The 20,478-nt window shown below is 46.6% G+C and overlaps 2 protein-coding genes across 2 annotated transcripts; one reads left to right on the top strand and one right to left on the bottom strand.

Moving 5' to 3' along the window:
• Nucleotides 1-108: 108 nt before the first annotated feature.
• Nucleotides 109-831, bottom strand: LOC125374757 (cornifin-A-like). Its single transcript, XM_048386182.1, has one exon. The coding sequence runs from the start codon at nucleotides 829-831 to the stop codon at nucleotides 109-111; it is 723 nt and encodes a 240-aa protein (XP_048242139.1).
• Nucleotides 832-11,300: 10,469 nt separating this feature from the next.
• On the top strand, nucleotides 11,301-19,886 carry LOC124121816 (cation-dependent mannose-6-phosphate receptor-like). The gene is made up of 7 exons (XM_048391858.1): nucleotides 11,301-11,494; nucleotides 15,602-15,689; nucleotides 16,628-16,773; nucleotides 17,436-17,526; nucleotides 17,752-17,837; nucleotides 18,836-18,962; nucleotides 19,443-19,886. Exons 1-7 carry the CDS (start codon nucleotides 11,334-11,336, stop codon nucleotides 19,509-19,511), a joined length of 768 nt encoding a protein of 255 aa, XP_048247815.1. The 5' UTR covers nucleotides 11,301-11,333; the 3' UTR covers nucleotides 19,512-19,886.
• Nucleotides 19,887-20,478: the final 592 nt, after the last annotated feature.

Below are 20,478 nucleotides of genomic sequence, written 5' to 3'. Positions count from 1 at the left end.
CTACGTGTCACAACTTTTGAAGTACATGTTCTTTCTACGAAGATTTCAAAATGCGTGATCTGACTCTTGATCAGCAGTAGTTTGATCAGGGTGACAACATTCAAGGCCTCATTGGGGCATTTGGTGACACGGACATTTGGTGACACGGACATTGGGTGTTACGGACATTGGGTGACACGGACATTGGGTGATACGGACATTGGGTGATACGGACATTGGGTGATACGGACATTGGGTGACACGGACATTGGGTGACACGGACATTGGGTGACACGGACATTGGGTGATACGGACATTGGGTGACACGGACATTGGGTGATACGGACATTGGGTGATACGGACATTGGGTGACACGGACATTGGGTGACACGGACATTGGGTGACACGGACATTGGGTGATACGGACATTGGGTGACACGGACATTGGGTGACACGGACATTTGGTGACACGGACATTGGGTGACACGGACATTGGGTGACACGGACATTGGGTGACACGGACATTGGTCGACACGGACATTGGGTGATACGGACATTGGGTGATACGGACATTGGGTGATACGGACATTGGGTGACACGGACATTGGGTGATACGGACATTGGGTGATACGGACATTGGGTGACACGGACATTGGGTGACACGGACATTGGGTGACACGGACATTGGGTGATACGGACATTGGGTGACACGGACATTGGGTGTTGGGTGACACGGACATTTGGTGACACGGACATTGGGTGACACGGACATTTGGTGACGCGGACATTGGGTGACGCGGACATTGGGTGACGCGGACATTGGGTGACACGGACATTGGGTGACACGGACATTGGGTGACACGGACATTGGGTGACACGGACATTGGGTGACACGGACGTTGGGTGATCAATGGGACACGTGTAGGAAATTTCAAAATGGCGCTCGGCATTAAGGGGCTAAAACAAGGACTGGTCGGCTCGGAGTCAGTACACTGTGTCTGAGTGGGGTATTCATGTTAACCTGTGTTATGGTATCTTAGTGTACTAGCACTATTAACCGGAATCAGTCCGATCTAGTGACACACACGTGCATGCACGTCGTTATATATTATTGAATAATCTTGGACGCGACGTTAAACTCGATTTTACCACCTCACCTCAACTCACCTCACCTCACCTCACCTCACCTCACCTCACCTCACCTCACCCTATATTGACCCGTCCCATATGTTCCCGTGTTTTGTTTAGGCAAACAATTGACTTGCATTTGCATGTGTCTGTGATACCGATTTGGCAGGGAACGTTCAACCTTTGGCGTACACCTTTGGCGAACACCTCATAGCTATATGATAGTCATTCATAAACACATGTCCATCATAAGTCGGTATCGTTCAACGGACTCTGCTTTGCAAGATACTCCTTATGGTGATGGTTTATCGCTTTTATATTCAGTAGTACAGCGCAATATTTCTCATGCAACACAATTTGTAAATATTTTATTTAAATTTTTATCTTGAGCAACTGATGAACCCCAACCCCATGAACAGAAAACCCGAATCGTCAAATACTGAAAATTGATATTGAAAATATGCTTTTATCGAACGTGCATAGACAAGGTATAGACTATAGTTGAGTTAAATCGCTGTAATAACCACGCGCGTCTATATCGGTGAACCGAAGGCATGGGATTGACTGAGCAAAGGTCAAAGGTTGCAGTGGCCTGGTACAAATCTGATATCTGACCGTCCATTGTGTGGCCACCCTGTTACAATGATAGCTTAGTCACGTGCTATGCGTGAGGAATTTGTATTTAACGCTGCTTCTTACAGACTTGTAGTTTCGTTATATTACATCCTCCATTATCCGGGGTTTGGGCGCGGGGGGGGGGGGGGGGGGGGGTAGCCTAGTGGTTAATTTCTTCTCGTCTCGATAGAGCGTCCGAATGGAGAACGTTCAGTGGTTCGATCCCCGGCCGCGTCACACCAAAGGACGTGAAGAGATGCTACTTGTTGCTACCGTGCCTGGCGCTCTGCATTAAGGGGCTACAACATGGACTGGGTGGCTTGGTGTCAGTATACTGTGTCTGAGTGGGTATCCAAGTTATGTAATAAAAGTGCGGCATGTTGTGTCAACAATAAACCCAGCAGGCCAGAAAAGTTCAAGCACAACTGGAAGAATTAGACGTACTCAACGGAGAACATGAACTCTACAGATCCTTCTTGTGGTTTCAAGGGTAGGACACTCCAGATCTATAGATGCGAAGGTCGCCAGATCTCGACAGTGTTCACACTGAGACAACAGCTAAAGGTCAACAAGAGCCTGGCGGATCTATTCTTCATTTACGCAAAGACGTGCACTTGTATAATCACTTTCTCTGAGCTGTGTTGGTACACCAGCATCTCAATCATCTGTCCAGAAAAGTTCAAATTACAGAACGTCAGCAGACATATTTATTTTTTACGTATAATAACCGTCTAAAGAAGAACATGTTCTCAGAACCCACACCGGAACAAATGACAATATCCCCGTGGAGACAATGGAGACACGAGACCATGTGCTCTCATACATCCACTGGACTGCACGGAGACACGAGACCATGCGCTCTCATACATCCACTGGAGTGCACGGAGACACGAGACCATGCGCTCTCATACATCCACTGGACTGCACGGAGACATGAGACTATGTGCTCTCATACATCCACTGGAGTGCACGGAGACACGAGACCATGTGCTCTCATACATCCACTGGACTGCACGGAGACACGAGACCATGCGCTCTCATACATCCACTGGAGTGCACGGAGACACGAGACTATGTGCTCTCATACATCCACTGGAGTGCACGGAGACATGAGACTATGTGCTCTCATACATCCACTGGACTGCACGGAGACATGAGACTATGTGCTCTCATACATCCACTGGACTGCACGGAGACACGAGACCATGTGCTCTCATACATCCACTGGAGTGCACGGAGACACGAGACCATGTGCTCTCATACATCCACTGGACTGCACGGAGACATGAGACTATGTGCTCTCATACATCCACTGGACTGCACGGAGACACGAGACCATGTGCTCTCATACATCCACTGGACTGCACGGAGACACGAGACCATGTGCTCTCATACATCCACTGGACTGCACGGAGACAGGAGACCATGTGCTCTCATACATCCATTGGACTGCACGGAGACACGAGACCATGTGCTCTCATACATCCACTGGACAGCACGGAGACACGAGACCATGTGCTCTCATACATCCACTGGAGTGCACGGAGACACGAGACAATGTGCTCTCATACATTCACTGGACTGCACGGAGACACGAGACCATGTGCTCTCATACATCCACTGGAGTGCACGGAGACACGAGACCATGCGCTCTCATACATCCAATAGACTGCACGGGGACACGAGACCATGCGCTCTCATACATCCACTGGACTGCACGGAGACATGAGACCATGTGCTCTCATACATCCATTGGACTGCACGGAGACACGAGACCATGTGCTCTCATACATCCACTGGACTGCACGGAGACAGGAGACTATGTGCTCTCATACATCCGCTGGACTGCACGGAGACAGGAGACTATGTGCTCTCATACATCCACTGGACTGCACGGAGACACGAGGCCATGTGCTCTCATACATCCACTGGACTGCACGGAGACATGAGACCATGTGCTCTCATACATCCACTGGACTGCACGGAGACATGAGACCATGTGCTCTCATACATCCACTGGACTGCACGGAGACATGAGACCATGTGCTCTCATACATCCAATAGACTGCACGGAGACATGAGACCATGTGCTCTCATACATCCACTGGACTGCACGGAGACACGAGATCATGTGCTCTCATACATCCACTGGACTGCACGGAGACACGAGACCATGTGCTCTCATACATCCAATGGACAGCACGGAGACACGAGGTCATGTGCTCTCATACATCCACTGGACTGCACGGAGACATGAGACCATGTGCTCTCATACATCCACTGGACTGCACGGAGACACGAGACCATGTGCTCTCATACATCCACTGGACAGCACGGAGACACGAGACCATGTGCTCTCATACATCCACTGGCCTGCACGGAGACAGGAGGCCATGTGCTCTCATTCATCCACTGGACTGCACGGAGACATGAGACTATGTGCTCTCTTACATCCACTGGACTGCACGGAGACACGAGACCATGTGCTCTCATACATCCACTGGACAGCACGGAGACACGAGACCATGTGCTCTCATACATCCACTGGCCTGCACGGAGACAGGAGGCCATGTGCTCTCATTCATCCACTGGACTGCACGGAGACATGAGACTATGTGCTGTCTTACATCCACTGGACTGCACGGAGACACGAGACCATGTGCTCTCATACATCCACTGGACTGCACGGAGACACGAGACCATGTGCTCTCATACACCACTGGACTGCACGGAGACACGAGACCATGCGCTCTCATACATCCACTGGACTGCACGGAGACACGAGATTATGTGTTCTCTTACATCAAATGGACTGCACGGAAACACGAGACCATGTGCTCTCATACATCCACTGGACTGCAAGAAGACACGAGACCATGCGCTCTCATACATCCACTGGACTGCACGGAGACACGAGACCATGTGCTCTCATACATCCACTGGACTGCACGGAGACATGAGACCATGTGCTCTCATACATCCACTGGACTGCACGGAGACAGGAGACCATGTGCTCTCATACATCCATTGGACTGCACGGAGACACGAGACCATGTGCTCTCATACATCCACTGGACTGCACGGAGACACGAGACCATGTGCTCTCATACATCCACGGGACATCACGGAGACACGAGACCATGTGCTCTCATACATCCACTGGAGTGCACGGAGACAGGAGGCCATGTGCTCTCATACATCCACTGGACTGCACGGAGACAGGAGGCCATGTGCTCTCATACATCCACTGGACTGCACGGAGACACGAGACCATGTGCTTTCATACATCCACGGGACTGCACGGAGACACGAGACCATGTGCTCTCATACATCCACTGGACTGCACGGAGACACGAGACCATGTGCTCTCATACATCCACTGGACTGCACGGAGACATGAGACCATGTGCTTTCATACATCCACTGGACAGCACGGAGACACGAGACCATGTGCTCTCATACATCCACTGGAGTGCACGGAGACACGAGACCATGTGCTCTCATACATCCACTGGACTGCACGGAGACACGAGGCCATGTGCTCTCATACACCAGAAGCACAAGCAAAAACGGGCAACAGCCAGCTTATTTACTCCAATCGCGCTTGTACAAAACGACTCGTTGAACTGGAAATAATTACTGCTTAGGGACATGATCGTAATTTTCCAACGGTTTTGGCAAGATATGATCCTATTGGATGAAGCACGCTGTGAAAAACTAGAGATGGGGATGAAAGTACCCGAATGACGCCTTTCTGCGTCAATCTGGTAGGATCCATCACTTGACATGCCCAAGGCAGGAGCCATATTGCAGGGAAAAGGCTGACAACATTCCCTCAAGCGTACACAGTTGTGTTATTTTATATTCTGGATCAAAACAACGTATGGAAGTTTTTACACTCATTAAGTGAGCGATTGCGTTTAATTTAAAGGCAACATCACCAACAACGGATCTCCAATTTGATAACTCTATTGACCGTGAGATTTATTGAGTTTGCTTAGAAGATCTGATTTCAGTTAAACCGAGTTTAAGCCAAATTGAAGAGTGAGAGTCTGATAATTCTAGTCATATTGAAAAGAGGGCGTATGTTATTCCAATCTTATTGAAGAAGGGGCGTCTGTTATTGCAGTCATATACCTTAAGAAAAATACAAAAACAACAGAGACCTCCAAGGTTCAGAAGACCCAGAATGAGAAAACGTTGGCAAAAAGACTTTACATGAGACGATATGTCGGACAGGACCGTGTGTGCGTGTATATATCCAGTCAGTACGTGTACAGTTGAACACCGCGGTTATCCTAATTCTCCATGAATCAGGATACGCTGGTATTATGTCCATCTTGATACTATTCAATTATATTGGTCACGCCATTCACAGAACCGGCCGGGGCGGTGGGGTAGCCTTGTGGTGGAAGTGTTCGCTTGTCACACCGAAGACCCGGGTTCGATTCCACACATGGGTACAATATGTGAAGCCCATTTCTGGTGTTCTCCGTCGTGATATTGCTGGACTATTGCTAAAAGCGGGGTAAAACAATACAATACAGTTTCGTCCTAGAGCGTGTATACATATATTCAGATACGACACCGTGATATAACTTGAATACTGTTAAAAGCGGCGTTAAACCCAACTCACTCACTCATATTCAGATAAGTGGCTGCCCGAGGTGATTGTTCTTCTTGATTATTTACGACTCGCTGTTTGCTAAGGATCAAGGTTTGATTATATAAAAAAAATCATCCCACCCAATTAAATAAAAATTGAAATATCTGGGTACACAATGATTGGGTAGCCCCTGTAAGACCTCATTTTATGATGAACGGACATCATCATCAGCACAACAACATTTACTACTGAGGATTGCAACACCTGAATGCACTTTTGCCCCCTCAGCGTCAAAGACGTGGTTTGAGGACTGCAGAATAAGGCAAACGCTTAACCCTTAGCTAGGTCAACGCAAAATCACGTTGCAAACGTATTTGGTGTCAGCCAAAGTGTAAGCACGTGTCTACGCAGACAGTGGGTAATCGTCTCTGTGAGGCTGGTCCCCGGTGACGGACGGCATGCACCCTGGTGGGTGAGTATGTAAGGTAGTGAGATAGGATTGTTTGTTTGTTTGTTGTTTAACGCCGCACTCAGCAATATTCCAGCTATGACGGCGGTCTGTAAATAATCAAGTCTGGACCAGACAATCCAGTGATTCACATCATGAGCAGCGATCCACGCAATTTGGATACGTTGACATGCATCAACCAAGTCAGCGAGCCTGATCGACAAATCCCGTTAGTTGCTTCTTACGACAAGCATAGTCGCCTTTTACGGCAAGCATGGGTTGTTGAAGACCTATACTATCCCAGATCTTCACGGGTCCAGAAAAATCGGAGGTGGATGCGTTAATGATGGGAAGGTTCCAAGATACACCTGGACACCTAGCAGATACGTAGCGAGGGTCGCGAGGCAGCTGGAAGAAACAGAGAGACCTTCTCAACACCTTAACTCCTTCACAATCAAATGTGTCATGTCTTCTTGACCTTTATGACATCAAAGCAAGAAACATTGGAAGGAGAATTTTATGTGGTTGTGTTTTAATTTTATGGCGCCTGCTTCTTAGATAGCTTGTCAGTCCAACAGTGCAACACGACCAGGACAAAATGTTCTAACAGGGTCAATAAATACAATCAAAGGAACATTTCTTACAGACTTGATTTACCGGCCTACTTATAAGGCCGTAATGTTATCGAGCCTGGTGCTTACGAAACACATTCGACAGGTCACACCGTTACATTCAGACGGCGTGTTGGTGCACCGCAATATAGCTCCCTCAGATGTGCGGAAGCCAGTCAATACAGTTCAAAGCTGGTTTTAGGTCATCGTCGCGTGGGCGATGTGGAAAGTTAGTTGTTACAGCACTGGCTCCTCGCTAGAGGGACCTAATTTGACTCACAGCGTTTATAACAAGTTCTGTTGTAGAACGATTGTTTTCTCAGCTGGAGTGAGTGAGTTGTGTTTGGCGCCGCTTTTAACAATATTCCAGTCATATCATGGCGTGTCAGCTTAATGCGGGAGGAAAGCCCAAATTGATGCAGGTCTCAGACCGTTTACCACTTTGTTGAAACCCACGAGCACGGGTATGGTGCTGACAAACCTAGAAACATAATCGGGGCGAACCGGGATTCGAACCCACAGTCAATGGTAGCCCCCTCTCAGCTGGAATATTGCAATGCGTAAAAATATACTCTCACTCAGTCACTCGCCCACTCACGTAATATCTGTCAAGACCATTGTGCAGGATGCGTAGAAAGTACAAAAACAACACTCACTCACTCACTCACTCAATCAGCCGCTTAATCTCTGTCAAGACCACTATAAAAGGTACAATAGGATGCTGACGTGATTATAGGAACAGGCACTTTAGGACAATAACGTGATTACAAGATCAGGGACACTTAATTTATGATGACTCCCAGATCAGAATACATGCAAGGCGCCTGCAACCTGTGTTTGTCGTAAGAGGCGACTGAATGCATCGGGTAGTCAGACAGTGCATGTTATAATGGCTTCGATCACAGCTCATAATATCAATCACTGGATTGTCTAGCCCAGTCTTTATTATTTGCAGGCCATCGTTGTATGGCGGGGATATTGCACGGTGCGGCGTTGAACAACAAACAAATCATAATTCTCAAGTACATTTCACCAATAGCATTGCCTTGGCCTTTTTCAACGTTTTATAAGTTCATTGAAATACGTTCCTACCCAAGTTCAACATCGTAAACATTTCAGACGTCCATGTAAAGCTGATCAACTTCCACGTGAATGTAAACACAATCGCCGCATCAGAATATCACAGTGCGCGCACATGATTGTTGTGGAGTGGGGAACTATGACAACATAGATATGAGGCTAAGTGGTTATTTTATGTACGCTTCCGTGTGATTCTCTTCACGTGAGCTCTTGCATCATAACATGACTTAAACATTATTAGGTTTAGGTTACGTTTATTTGAAACTCAAAACGAAAACGCCACTAATACGCATGGGCTGAGGCTTCAAAAGTCATTTTGAAAATAGCATCACACTAAGTTTAAAACAAGCAATTAGTTATTTATACACAAACAGTGTACTTAACACTCAGCATACATATTGACCGCTTCCGTCGTCTAGGGGTAGAGCGTCCGCCCGGAGAGCGATTCGATCCCGGCCGCGTCATACCAAAAGACGTTAAAATATTGTACTTGTTGTTACCCTGGCTGGCGTTAAGCATTGAGGGGCTAATACAAGTAGTGGTCGGCTCTGAGTCAGTATACTTTGTCTGAGTGGGGTATTTATGTTAAACTGTACCAGTACAAGAAGCCGCACACGCACGTGCATGCATGTCGCTATATGAGTGCAATATTTTTGAACGCGAGGTTAAACCCCATGTCACATCGCCTATCACACATACTAAAACAACGTACAATCGGAAATACTGACAAATGCCTTTTGCCGTTGAAGCGAGATAGAATGTTACACAGGCTGTGGCTATTTAAATATCGAGTAACTACGGATCTACCTAGCTGTGGGTAGTTGGTTGTTAGTGGGGACCGCCTCCGTGGTCTAGTGGTAGAGCGTCCTCCCGGAGAGCGGAAGGTCCGGGGTTCGATCCCCGGCCGCGTCATACCAAAAGACGTTAATAGATGGTACTTGTTCTTACCCTGTCTGGCGCTCGGCATTAAGGGGCTAAAACAAGGACTGGTCGGCTCGGAGTCAGTATACTGTGTCTGAGTGGGGTATTCATGTTAAATTGCGGCATGGTATCTCAGCGGGCTAGCACTATAAATCGGCATCAGTCCGGACTAGCACACGCAGCCACACACACACACACACACACACACACACACACACACACACACGTCGCTATCTAAGTGCAATAATCTTGGACGCGACGTTAAACCCCATTTCACCTCACCTTGTCAGTGGATGCCCAGCTTTGGCACAAACACAGTATCTTAAGCGACATGATGGAGTGGCGCGATCATTTTATTACCGTCTTCACAATGCTTGTGGTTTTGGCACAGAGGTCAACCCATGGTATGACCCCGAATATGTAGAGGCCGTCATTGAAAATGAAAAATACAAACTTCTTGGGAATAGGCCCGTATACAGCTCAGACGTATCCAGGCCAACAAACCTGATATTGTCCTTTTTTATATATCCAATGAAATACTTTAGATTATTGAATTTTCTGTCCCTTTTGACACTAATGTGATTGGTTGACTGACATTTGGAGAGTACCCGGGTTTGTTGCCAGGAATACAGCCCTTCTGACAATCTCACATACGCCAGTCAGACATTGTGAGCTCAACCCTTTTGAGCTGTGAAGGATTCTTGGCCAAACATTCAAACTCACACATGTCAAAGGGTTGATCAACGCAGCCTTTTCAAGAATCACACAAACGATATGGCAAAAGGGTGAAGATCATTTTCTTGAAATAGAACGCCAGTACGGCAAACGTGACGGCTTGATATCAGCCTTGTTGCACCAATTATGGTGGCACGTGGTCCTGTGCACAGCGCACAGATCACAAATCATGGGAAGTTAAGCAACGTCGGTCTCGGAGAGTAGTTGGATGGGTGCTTGACTCTTCTCGATTCCTAAAAACCCAACCTTCCAATACTCATTCCGTTTCATAGCTTTTAACTATTCCATCATTTTCCAAGCAAACATCGCATCACCTCGGGCTTTCCTCCCGAAACTGGAATGCTGTTCAAAGCGGCGTTAAACCCAACTCACTCACTCACTCACAAGAAAATGTAGTGCAGTGCATATCTTAACTGCAAATCCAAAAGGATCTGTTCTCGGGTGTTAACATACACATGTCCTTCCGTGTGTCATTTTGTATAGATATATAACGATCGAATCTAAAAGAAATCAATCACTTTCGAATATATATCACATATATATCACTCGTGTTTTATCCCCTGTTATACGTAGACGGGACCGAAACCTAGTCTTGGTATAAACGTTTGACCTCGCTGATTGTGTAACATCGTGCCCCAACGGCGTGAATTGATGCTCATGCTATCAACCCCTGGTTCATGTTCCCAAAGTCGATAACATTCAGATCGCTGTTGGTGAGTGAGTGAGTGAGTGAGTGAGTGAGTGAGTGAGTGAGTGAGTGAGTGAGTGAGTGAGAACGAACCCTTACCTTCGGCGTGACGAGCGAACACTTTAACCACTAGGCTACCCCTCCACCACCGCCCTTACTAACCGTTATTGCACACATATAGCCTCGCGAAGATTCCGAGACAGAACTGGTCTTCAACAACATGTCATTGTATTCTAATTACGTAGATTGAAGCAATCACTGGATTGCCTGGTCCGCATGCGATTGTTTACAGACGATAAACGTCAAACAAACAACATACATACGCTGGAAAATGAGCCCAAGGTAGTCCAGCCTAATCCTGTAAGCAGTAATTGATACTACTGAAACCGGTTCATCTCGGTTCATATTAAACCATTCAAATGACAGTGGGTATAGTGTTATAGCAGATGTGTGAAACTCGAGCCACCTGTCACACACCTCCATCACATGACCAGGGCAGGTCGTTTCAATACTTCTCTCAACATGGCGACTCATAATAAAGTGATGCTGATGATTTTATTAACAGTCCTATCTGTGCCCTCGTCCGGAGCAATTACCAAATGTGAGAAAATGTCCTCTTGTTCCTGTAAAACCGACAAAGGTGTGGTGGACTTAACTCCCCTCTCGGGCACAAATGGACCAAGGTAAACACTGCTTTAAATGCGGCCCTGCGACCATCAATCTGTGTATTTCACTTGCAATCTCTTTGTATATAACTAATTATGTATCTATATAATCGATATTTTTGTCATTAACTATTACTATCGGTATATTCATGTTTTGACATTGTATCTACATACTGGTTATCGCTATGTTTGTATTTAGCAGTACCATTAGTGTCGTAGGTTCATTGCTTGATTCATGCATGTTTTGTTGTAACAGCTACATGTTTTGTTGTGACAGCTACATGTTTTGTTGTGACAGCTACATGTTTCGAAATGGAGATGTTTCAGTTTGGGAGCTTGATCAGATTGAAAGACGCCTCAACCAAATCGAGACCCTGTTTCACAATGCGAGCTAAGCTCAACTAATGTCCGTTCAATGTATGAGTGTCATGAGCGACTTAACGCTGAGATCGCTTTGTTAGACACAATATTTGTTCTGTGACAGCTACACGACACGCATTTCTTCTCTGAAAGACGGAACCGAATAATATTTAAGGATTTTTACAGAATATCCAGCGAGCCAAGCGAACATTCTATTTTGTAAACTCGTAATTGTCGTCTAAAATGTAGTTGGATCTGAGAGGTAGTTCTATAGTCAGTTAACATTCCCATGGCCAATGTGTACAGTCGTTTGCACATTCCCACGTCTAGTGTTTACAGTCTGCACATTCCCACATCTAGTGTGTACAGTGGTCTGCACATTCCCACGTCTAGTGTGTACAGTCGTCTGCACATTCCCACGTCTAGTGTGTACAGTCTGCACATTCCCACATCTAGTGTGTACAGTGGTCTGCACATTCCCACGTCTAGTGTGTACAGTCGTCTGCACATTCCCACATCTAGTGTGTACAGTGGTCTGCACATTCCCACGTCTAGTGTTTACAGTCTGCACATTCCCACATCTAGTGTGTACAGTGGTCTGCACATTCCCACGTCTAGTGTGCACATTCGTCTGCACATTCCAGCCTCTAGTGTGTACAGTCGTCTGCACATTCCAACGTCTAGTGTGTACAGTCGTCTGCACATTCCCACGTCTAGTGTGCACAGTCTGCACATTCCCACATCTAGTGTGCACAGTCGTCTGCACATTTCTACGTCTAGTGTGTACAGTCTGCACATTCCCACGTCTAATGTGCACAGTCGTCTGTACATTTCCACCTCTTTTGTGTACAGTCGTCTGCACATTCCCACGTCTAGTGTGTACAGTCTGTATATTCCCACATCTAGTGTGTACAGTCGTCTGCACATTCCCACATCTAGTGTGTACAGTCTGCACATTCCCACCTCTTTTGTGTACAGTCGTCTGCACATTCCCACGTCTAGTGTGTACAGTCTGCACATTCCCACGTCTAGTGTGTACAGTCTGCACATTCCCACGTCTAGTGTGTACAGTCGTCTGCACATTCCCACGTCTAGTGTGCACAGTCGTCTGCACATTCCCACGTATAGTGTGTACAGTGGTCTGCACATTCCAACATCTAGTGTGTACAGTCGTCTGCATATTCCCACATCTAATGTGCACAGTCTTCTGTACATTTTCACGTCTTTTGTGTACAGTCGTCTGCACATTCCCATGTCTAGTGTGCACAGTCGTCTGCACATTCCAACGTCTAGTGTGCACAGTCGTCTGCACATTCCCACGTCTAGTGTGTACAGTCGTCTGCACATTCCCATGTCTAGTGTGCACAGTCGTCTGCACATTCCCACGTCTAGTGTGCACAGTCGTCTGCACATTCCCACGTCTAGTGTGCACAGTCGTCTGTACATTTCCACGTCTTTTGTGTACAGTCGTCTGCACTTTCCCACGTCTAGTGTGTACAGTCGTCTGCACATTACCACGTCTAGTGTGCACAGTCTGCACATTCCCACATTTAATGTGCACAGTCGTCTGCACATTTCCACGTCTAGTGTGTACAGTCGTCTGCACATTCCCACGTATAGTGTGTACAGTCGTCTGCACATTACCACATCTAGTGTGTACAGTCGTCTGCACATTACCACGTCTAGTGAGCACAGTCTGCACATTCCCACGTCTAGTGTGTACAGTCGTCTGCACATTTCTACGTCTAGTGTGCACATTCGTCTGCACATTCCCACGTCTAGTGTGCACAGTCGTCTGTACATTTCCACGTCTAGTGTGTACAGTCGTCTGCACATTTCTACGTCTAGTGTGCACAGTCGTCTGCACATTCCCACGTCTAGTGTGTACAGTCGTCTTCACATTTCTACGTCTAGTGTGCACAGTCTGCACATTCCCACGTCTAGTGTGTACAGTCGTCTGCATATTACCACGTCTAGTGTGCACAGTCTGCACATTCCCACGTCTAGTGTGCACAGTCTGCACATTCCCATGTCTAGTGTGCACAGTCTGCACATTCCCACGTCTAGTGTGTACAGTCGTCTGCACATTTCTACGTCTAGTGTGCACAGTCTGCACATTCCCACGTCTAGTGTGCACAGTCTGCACATTCCCACGTCTAGTGTGTACAGTCGTCTGCACATTTCTACGTCTAGTGTGCACAGTCGTCTGCACATTCCCACGTCTAGTGTGCACAGTCGTCTGTACATTTCCACGTAAAGTGTGTACAGTCGTCTGCATATTCCCACATCTAATGTGCACAGTCGTCTGCACATTTCCGAGTCTAGTGTGTACAGTCGTCTGCACATTTCTACGTCTAGTGTGCACAGTCTGCACATTCCCACGTCTAGTGTGTACAGTCGTCTGCATATTACCACGTCTAGTGTGCACAGTCTGCACATTCCCACGTCTAGTGTGCACAGTCTGCACATTCCCATGTCTAGTGTGCACAGTCTGCACATTCCCACGTCTAGTGTGTACAGTCGTCTGCACATTTCTACGTCTAGTGTGCACAGTCTGCACATTCCCACGTCTAGTGTGCACAGTCTGCACATTCCCATGTCTAGTGTGCACAGTCTGCACATTCCCACGTCTAGTGTGCTCAGTCGTCTGTACATTCCCACATCTAGTGTGTACAGTCGTCTGCACATTCCCACGTCTAGTGTGTACAGTCGTCTGCACATTCCCACATCTAGTGTGTACAGTCGTCTGCACATTCCCACGTCTAGTGTGTACAGTCCTCTGCACATTCCCACGTCTAGTGTGTACAGTCGTCTGCACATTCCAACGTCTAGTGTGTACAGTCGTCTGCACATTCCCACGTCTAGTGTGCACAGTCTGCACATTCCCACATCTAGTGTGCACAGTCGTCTGCACATTTCTACGTCTAGTGTGTACAGTCTGCACATTCCCACGTCTAATGTGCACAGTCGTCTGTACATTTCCACCTCTTTTGTGTACAGTCGTCTGCACATTCCCACGTCTAGTGTGTACAGTCTGTATATTCCCACATCTAGTGTGTACAGTCGTCTGCACATTCCCACATCTAGTGTGTACAGTCTGCACATTTCCACCTCTTTTGTGTACAGTCGTCTGCACATTCCCACGTCTAGTGTGTACAGTCTGCACATTCCCACATCTAGTGTGTACAGTCGTCTGCACATTCCCACGTCTAGTGTGTACAGTCGTCTGCCCATTCCCACATCTAGTGTGTACAGTCGTCTGCACATTCCAACGTCTAGTGTGTACAGTCGTCTGCACATTACCACGTCTAGTGTGCACAGTCGTCTGCACATTCCCACGTCTAGTGTGCACAGTCGTCTGCACATTCCCACGTCTAGTGTGTACAGTCGTCTGCACATTCCCACGTCTAGTGTGTACAGTCGTCTGCACGTTCCCACGTCTAGTGTGTACAGTCGTCTGCACATTCCCACGTCTAGTGTGTACAGTCGTCTGCACATTCCCACGTCTAGTGTGTACAGTCGTCTCCACATTCCAACATCTAGTGTGCACAGTCGTCTGTACATTTCCACGTCTTTTGTGTACAGTCGTCTGTACATTCCTACGTCTAGTGTGCACAGTCGTCTGCACATTCCCACGTCTAGTGTGTACAGTCGTCTGCACATTCCCACGTCTAGAAAATATCTCCCTGTGTGCAGTCGTCAGAACCCAAGGAGCAGAAAGACGTAGGTACTGATGCACACGCCGGGATCTCTCCTTTGTTACAGATTTAAAGACAAGCTAGCACCCAACGGGGACAAGTTCTCTTGGAATCCCTGCAAGCCATTCTCAGAGGGGACATGCAAGGGTGTAGCGGTCAGTAACGCCCTTTACGTTTATTTAGCTCACCTGGTGAATCTCTCTAACTAATCTCCTTGCAACCGCATTTGATGTTTATATGCATCTCAATCTCACTACAGCCTCAATATAAACTAGTATCTATCGGGCAGCTGTAGTGTGTTTAATATCCCACTGGATCAGTCAAACACAAGGGATATTTACCCTGTCTGGCGATTACCAATCCCCATCCTTGCCACGCTTTTCCGCCATTGTGACCAATTAATCATCATGAACCGAGGGCAAGGTGAACATCTTCTATGACTTTGGTCTGTACATAATCCAGTCTGGACCAAACAATCTAATGATTGACATCACGAGCATCAATCCACGCAATTGGGATTATATGACAAGCATCAACCAAGTCAATGAGCCTGACCACCCAATCTCGTTAGTTCCCTCTTTACTAAGGCCACCTTCACGAGGCAAGACTGTCCAGTATCCTATATATAGTGAAGCCTGGGCCTTGGTGCAGACCGGTGCACACTCTTCCCTCGGGAAGCTGCTAACGACAGGCATAGGCTTTCACATATAGACTTGTTTGGGACCGCCTCCGTGGTCCAGTGGTAGAGCGTCGGCCCGAAGAACGGAAGGTCCTGGGTTCGATCCGCGGTCGCGTCATACCAAAAGACGTTAAAAGATGTTACTTGTTGTTACCCTTCCTGACGTTAAGGGACTAAAACAAGGTCTGGTCTGCTTGGAGTAACCATACTGTGTCCGAGCGAGGTATTTATGTTAAACTGCGGCATGGTATCTCAGTGAGCTAGAGCTATAAAATCGGCATCAGTCCGGACTGGCAGCTACACACAGACACGCAATATAAGTGCCATAGTTTTGAACGCGACGTTAAACCCATTTCACCTCACCTCACCCATCTTGCTTGGACCATCATTTGAATGTTTTTTTCTACGCTACAGGCTTGTCAGATACAGAAGCTCTTACCGCCGTCCTACTTCAACATTGGGAACCAAGACAGCGCCACCTTCACTGTAGACCAGGGACTGAAGCTCACCTACTCTGCCGACACATTCCTTGATCAACCTGGCGCCCCCAACATTGTCAGGTGAGCTAAAACTTCGATGTCGGATACAATATGATGGCATGTAGTTCGATGAGTGAGTGTGGTTTTACGCCGCTTTTAGCAATATTCCAGCAATATCACGGCGGGGCACACCAGAAAATAGGCTTCACACATTGTACCTATGTCGGTATTCGAACCCGGGTCTTCGGCGTGACGAGCGAACGCTTTAACCACAAGGCTACCCCAGCGCCCCCTGTAGTTCTATGATGGCACCAAGGTAAACTATGGGGTGAAGGAAAGTAACGCCGTAGTGCAGCTAAATGAGTGACCTCTCTGCTAGCATGACCTCAGTCCCACATTGAACCACAGGTAATAAAACATGTGGTGTCTCCTTTGGTTTTGTGTTTACCCAAGGATAACGCGATAGTATGCGAACCAGCCCAAACAGACAACTTGTGATGAATACTCCCACGGAAGCTGAGAAGCCGCACGTGTGTTGGACATGCCCCTCTGTTTTGTTTAGTGTTGCCCGTTATGAGTGGCATGTTGTTATAATTACAACTTAGGCAGCACACGGTTTAAAACACCCACACGCGATATCACATAAATCTTTGGGCTTGTTTCTCGCCTTTTGAAAATGCATTTTATAACACCGACACATTGTATTCGTAGATTATTCTAAAGATATCTTTCGGCTATTCCAGAACCACCAAAGTATCATTAGTTTGTGACGAAAGTAAAGATCCAGGGGAGCTAACTGTTGATGGAGAGACGAAAGCCGGAAGTGCAGTTTACGTGAGTTTAACGAATGTATTTCCTGTTTTCTGTAAAACATAATGTTATAGCGTGACCAGGTGATGTATTTAGAAGAGGGAGGGCATAAGATTCACCCACTTCAGGGTTTGTAACAAATCTAAATGTAAAGTTTTTATATTATACTAATATAGTAATGTCGCAACCCCCCCCCCCCCCCCCCCCCCTCCAAATCCCGACCCCTAACTGACCACAACTTTACTTCAGGTGATGACCCTGGCCAGCAAGTATGCCTGTGAGTCTGTCCCTGCCACGCCCAGTGGAATCTCAGTTGGCACCGTCCTGGACATCATGTGAGCGCACCATCAACTGTGGCAGTGATTGAATTCGGTATCATGTTTTAGTCGTCCTTTGTCAATACCTTCCCGAGGCAAGGGGGTTTTCTGACTATAAAAGTCCAGTTTCCACCCTTGCCGAACTAGGCGTCAATTATGGAGTTATATTTTGGCTGGACTAATGAGTCTGTGCATAGTCCAATCAAAATCGAGTGACGCAATTGACATTCGGTTGATAAACAACATGGCGACTGCAATGCAGATTTCGGTCGATTGCAGGATTAGCAGATCATGTGTGCCGTCAACTGGGTGTCGACAGATATTTTCCATATCTTTTTAACGAAGGTTCTGTATTTAACGAAGGTGTTCAAGTGATTTGATGCCCTTCGCGAGGGGAGACCAGTTTTATTGCAATGAAAGTCTCGATTATCGATCAGATCGTCTTGACTGAGCGCCGATATTTTATTTGAAGTAAATGCAAGTCATTTGAGAGATGTTATCTGATTGGTCAATAGTAGGGACATAAAAGGGACATAACTCGTAATCGCCACTGGTGCCGCTGCGATCGAGCCTTGTAATTCCAACCAAGTTCAGCAAGAGTGGAAACTGGACTTATAAAGTTAGTTAACTCCCTTGCTTGGGAAGATGTATTATGACAGTTGGAGGTCATCTTGAAATTTGACAGCCAGCTTCAATATACACACCAAGTAATATCTAGTGTAAAGTTACATATCTTTGACTCTTACCCTTTACACCAGGCAATCAGGGTGACAAGGGAAATCTTCAACCGTTGCGTTAAAATTTATTTCAATATTAAGCATTAAGTATATGAAAAATGCCAAATCCACATGAAGAGCGACTCGTTCTACATATTGGAAGACTTTCTGCCCTACGTAATGAACATGTCTCACATTTACTGAGGTTAACTAGACGCGTAAGTTTGGTGATCTCTCAACACTTACTGTTAAGAATTGTTTGAAGATCATACACCAGTAATACCAAGCCTCTTGTTGCAGCCTGTTAGTGTGTACGGTCCTCTACGTCTGTGTGGGGATTGGCTTCCAGAAATACGTGAGGAAGGCGGAGGGGAGAGAGATCTTGCCCCACTACTCGTTCTGGGTGGATCTACCCAGACTTATTAGAGTGAGTATATGTTTTAATCTACCCGTTCTGGTTGGATCTACCTAGACTAATAATAGTCAGTATATGTTTTCATCTACCCGTTCTGGGAGGGCCTACCCAGGCTTATCATAGTCAGTATATGTTTTCATCTACCCGTTCTGGGAGGGCCTACCCAGGCTTATAGTGAGTACATGTTCTATCTACCTGTTCTTGGAGGGTCTATCCAGACTTATCATAGTGAGTACATGTTCTAACTACCCGTTCTGGGAGGGTCTATCCGGACTTGCGTAGATCAAAGCACATGATGTCTGTCAATCACTGGATTGTCTGGTCCAGATTCGAATATTTACAGACCGCCCTCATATAGCTGGAATATTGCTGAGTGCGACGCTAACAACAAACAAATCGAAGCCTTCTAAACCAAAATAGATTTTCATGCAACTATATATTTTACCTGTAGATGAGACTGATTAAGAGCTTGTCCATCACGTCTGATTGTAGGATGGCACGTTGTTCGCTGTGAGCTTGTGTGGGAGGCGGTCGACAAATAAGACGTACGACAACATCTAGTTCCATAGTTCCATTCCTGGCTCACTCTGGTCTCTCACGCGCAGGGAATTCTGCAACATTCTTACCGTCATTTAGGAAAGTGGGCATGCAATTTGCCAATCAACCCTAGGATTTTCAGGAGATACTTTAGAATTTGTCATATTTCAATAATTTAAAAGGTACTATGTTGGGTGCATATCACTGGGGTTCATATGCGATTGTAGGAAAGGGAGGGTCAATCCCATGCCCCAAACCATCCACCCCCACCTCTACACACCCTACATTCCAACCTTGGATCGTCAGTCGAAAAATACGGATGGATTACGCATGGAGGATATTCCATGTTAACCGATGTAGAGATGAAGAGAGAGGTGGGGGAGGTAAGAGAAAGGGGAGAGAGTGTTGAAACGGGGGTGGGGGGGGGGGGGTGGACGTAACTGTATTAACCATGGCTGTAATTGTAGCCATACATGTATCTTCATACTTCGACAGGCAGGGGGCGCGGTCAATATAGGCTATGTACACGTGGTCCATTAGAGCCAATTATATTTTATAGATTAAGCGGTCAGCTTTGATATAAGTCATGAGTAACTGGAATGTGTTTTGTTTTGTTTGTTTACGATGTGAGCCTCGGGGTAATTCTTGAGTGTGCTTGCGTGGTTTCCTGTTAACGCCTTACGATGTTTTAAACAAAAAGTAAAAAACAGTTTTGACAATGAAAATAAATGTCTTTGTTTCTATTATCCAACCATACGTAAAATCTGCAGTATGTGAGCGAGTGAATGCTGTTGTATGCCGTGGTCGCCCTACAGCATGTCTATGTGGTGGAACTTCACCAACTCGCCAGAGACAAAATATAATAGTGAGTGTCTGATGAAAGACTACACGGAATGTGCAATAGACCAACGGTCATTCTCGTTCATTATCTGCCGGGATAATTGGTCGTGTGTTCGAATCTCAGTTTCAACACCATAATGAACTTAATGTT

The sequence above is a fragment of the Haliotis rufescens genome, unplaced genomic scaffold (genome assembly GCF_023055435.1).
Source record: "Haliotis rufescens isolate VD_foot unplaced genomic scaffold, xgHalRufe1.0.p SCAF_10, whole genome shotgun sequence".
Classification (NCBI taxonomy): Eukaryota; Metazoa; Mollusca; class Gastropoda; order Lepetellida; family Haliotidae; genus Haliotis; species Haliotis rufescens.
This window is presented reverse-complemented; position numbering and strand designations above follow the sequence as displayed.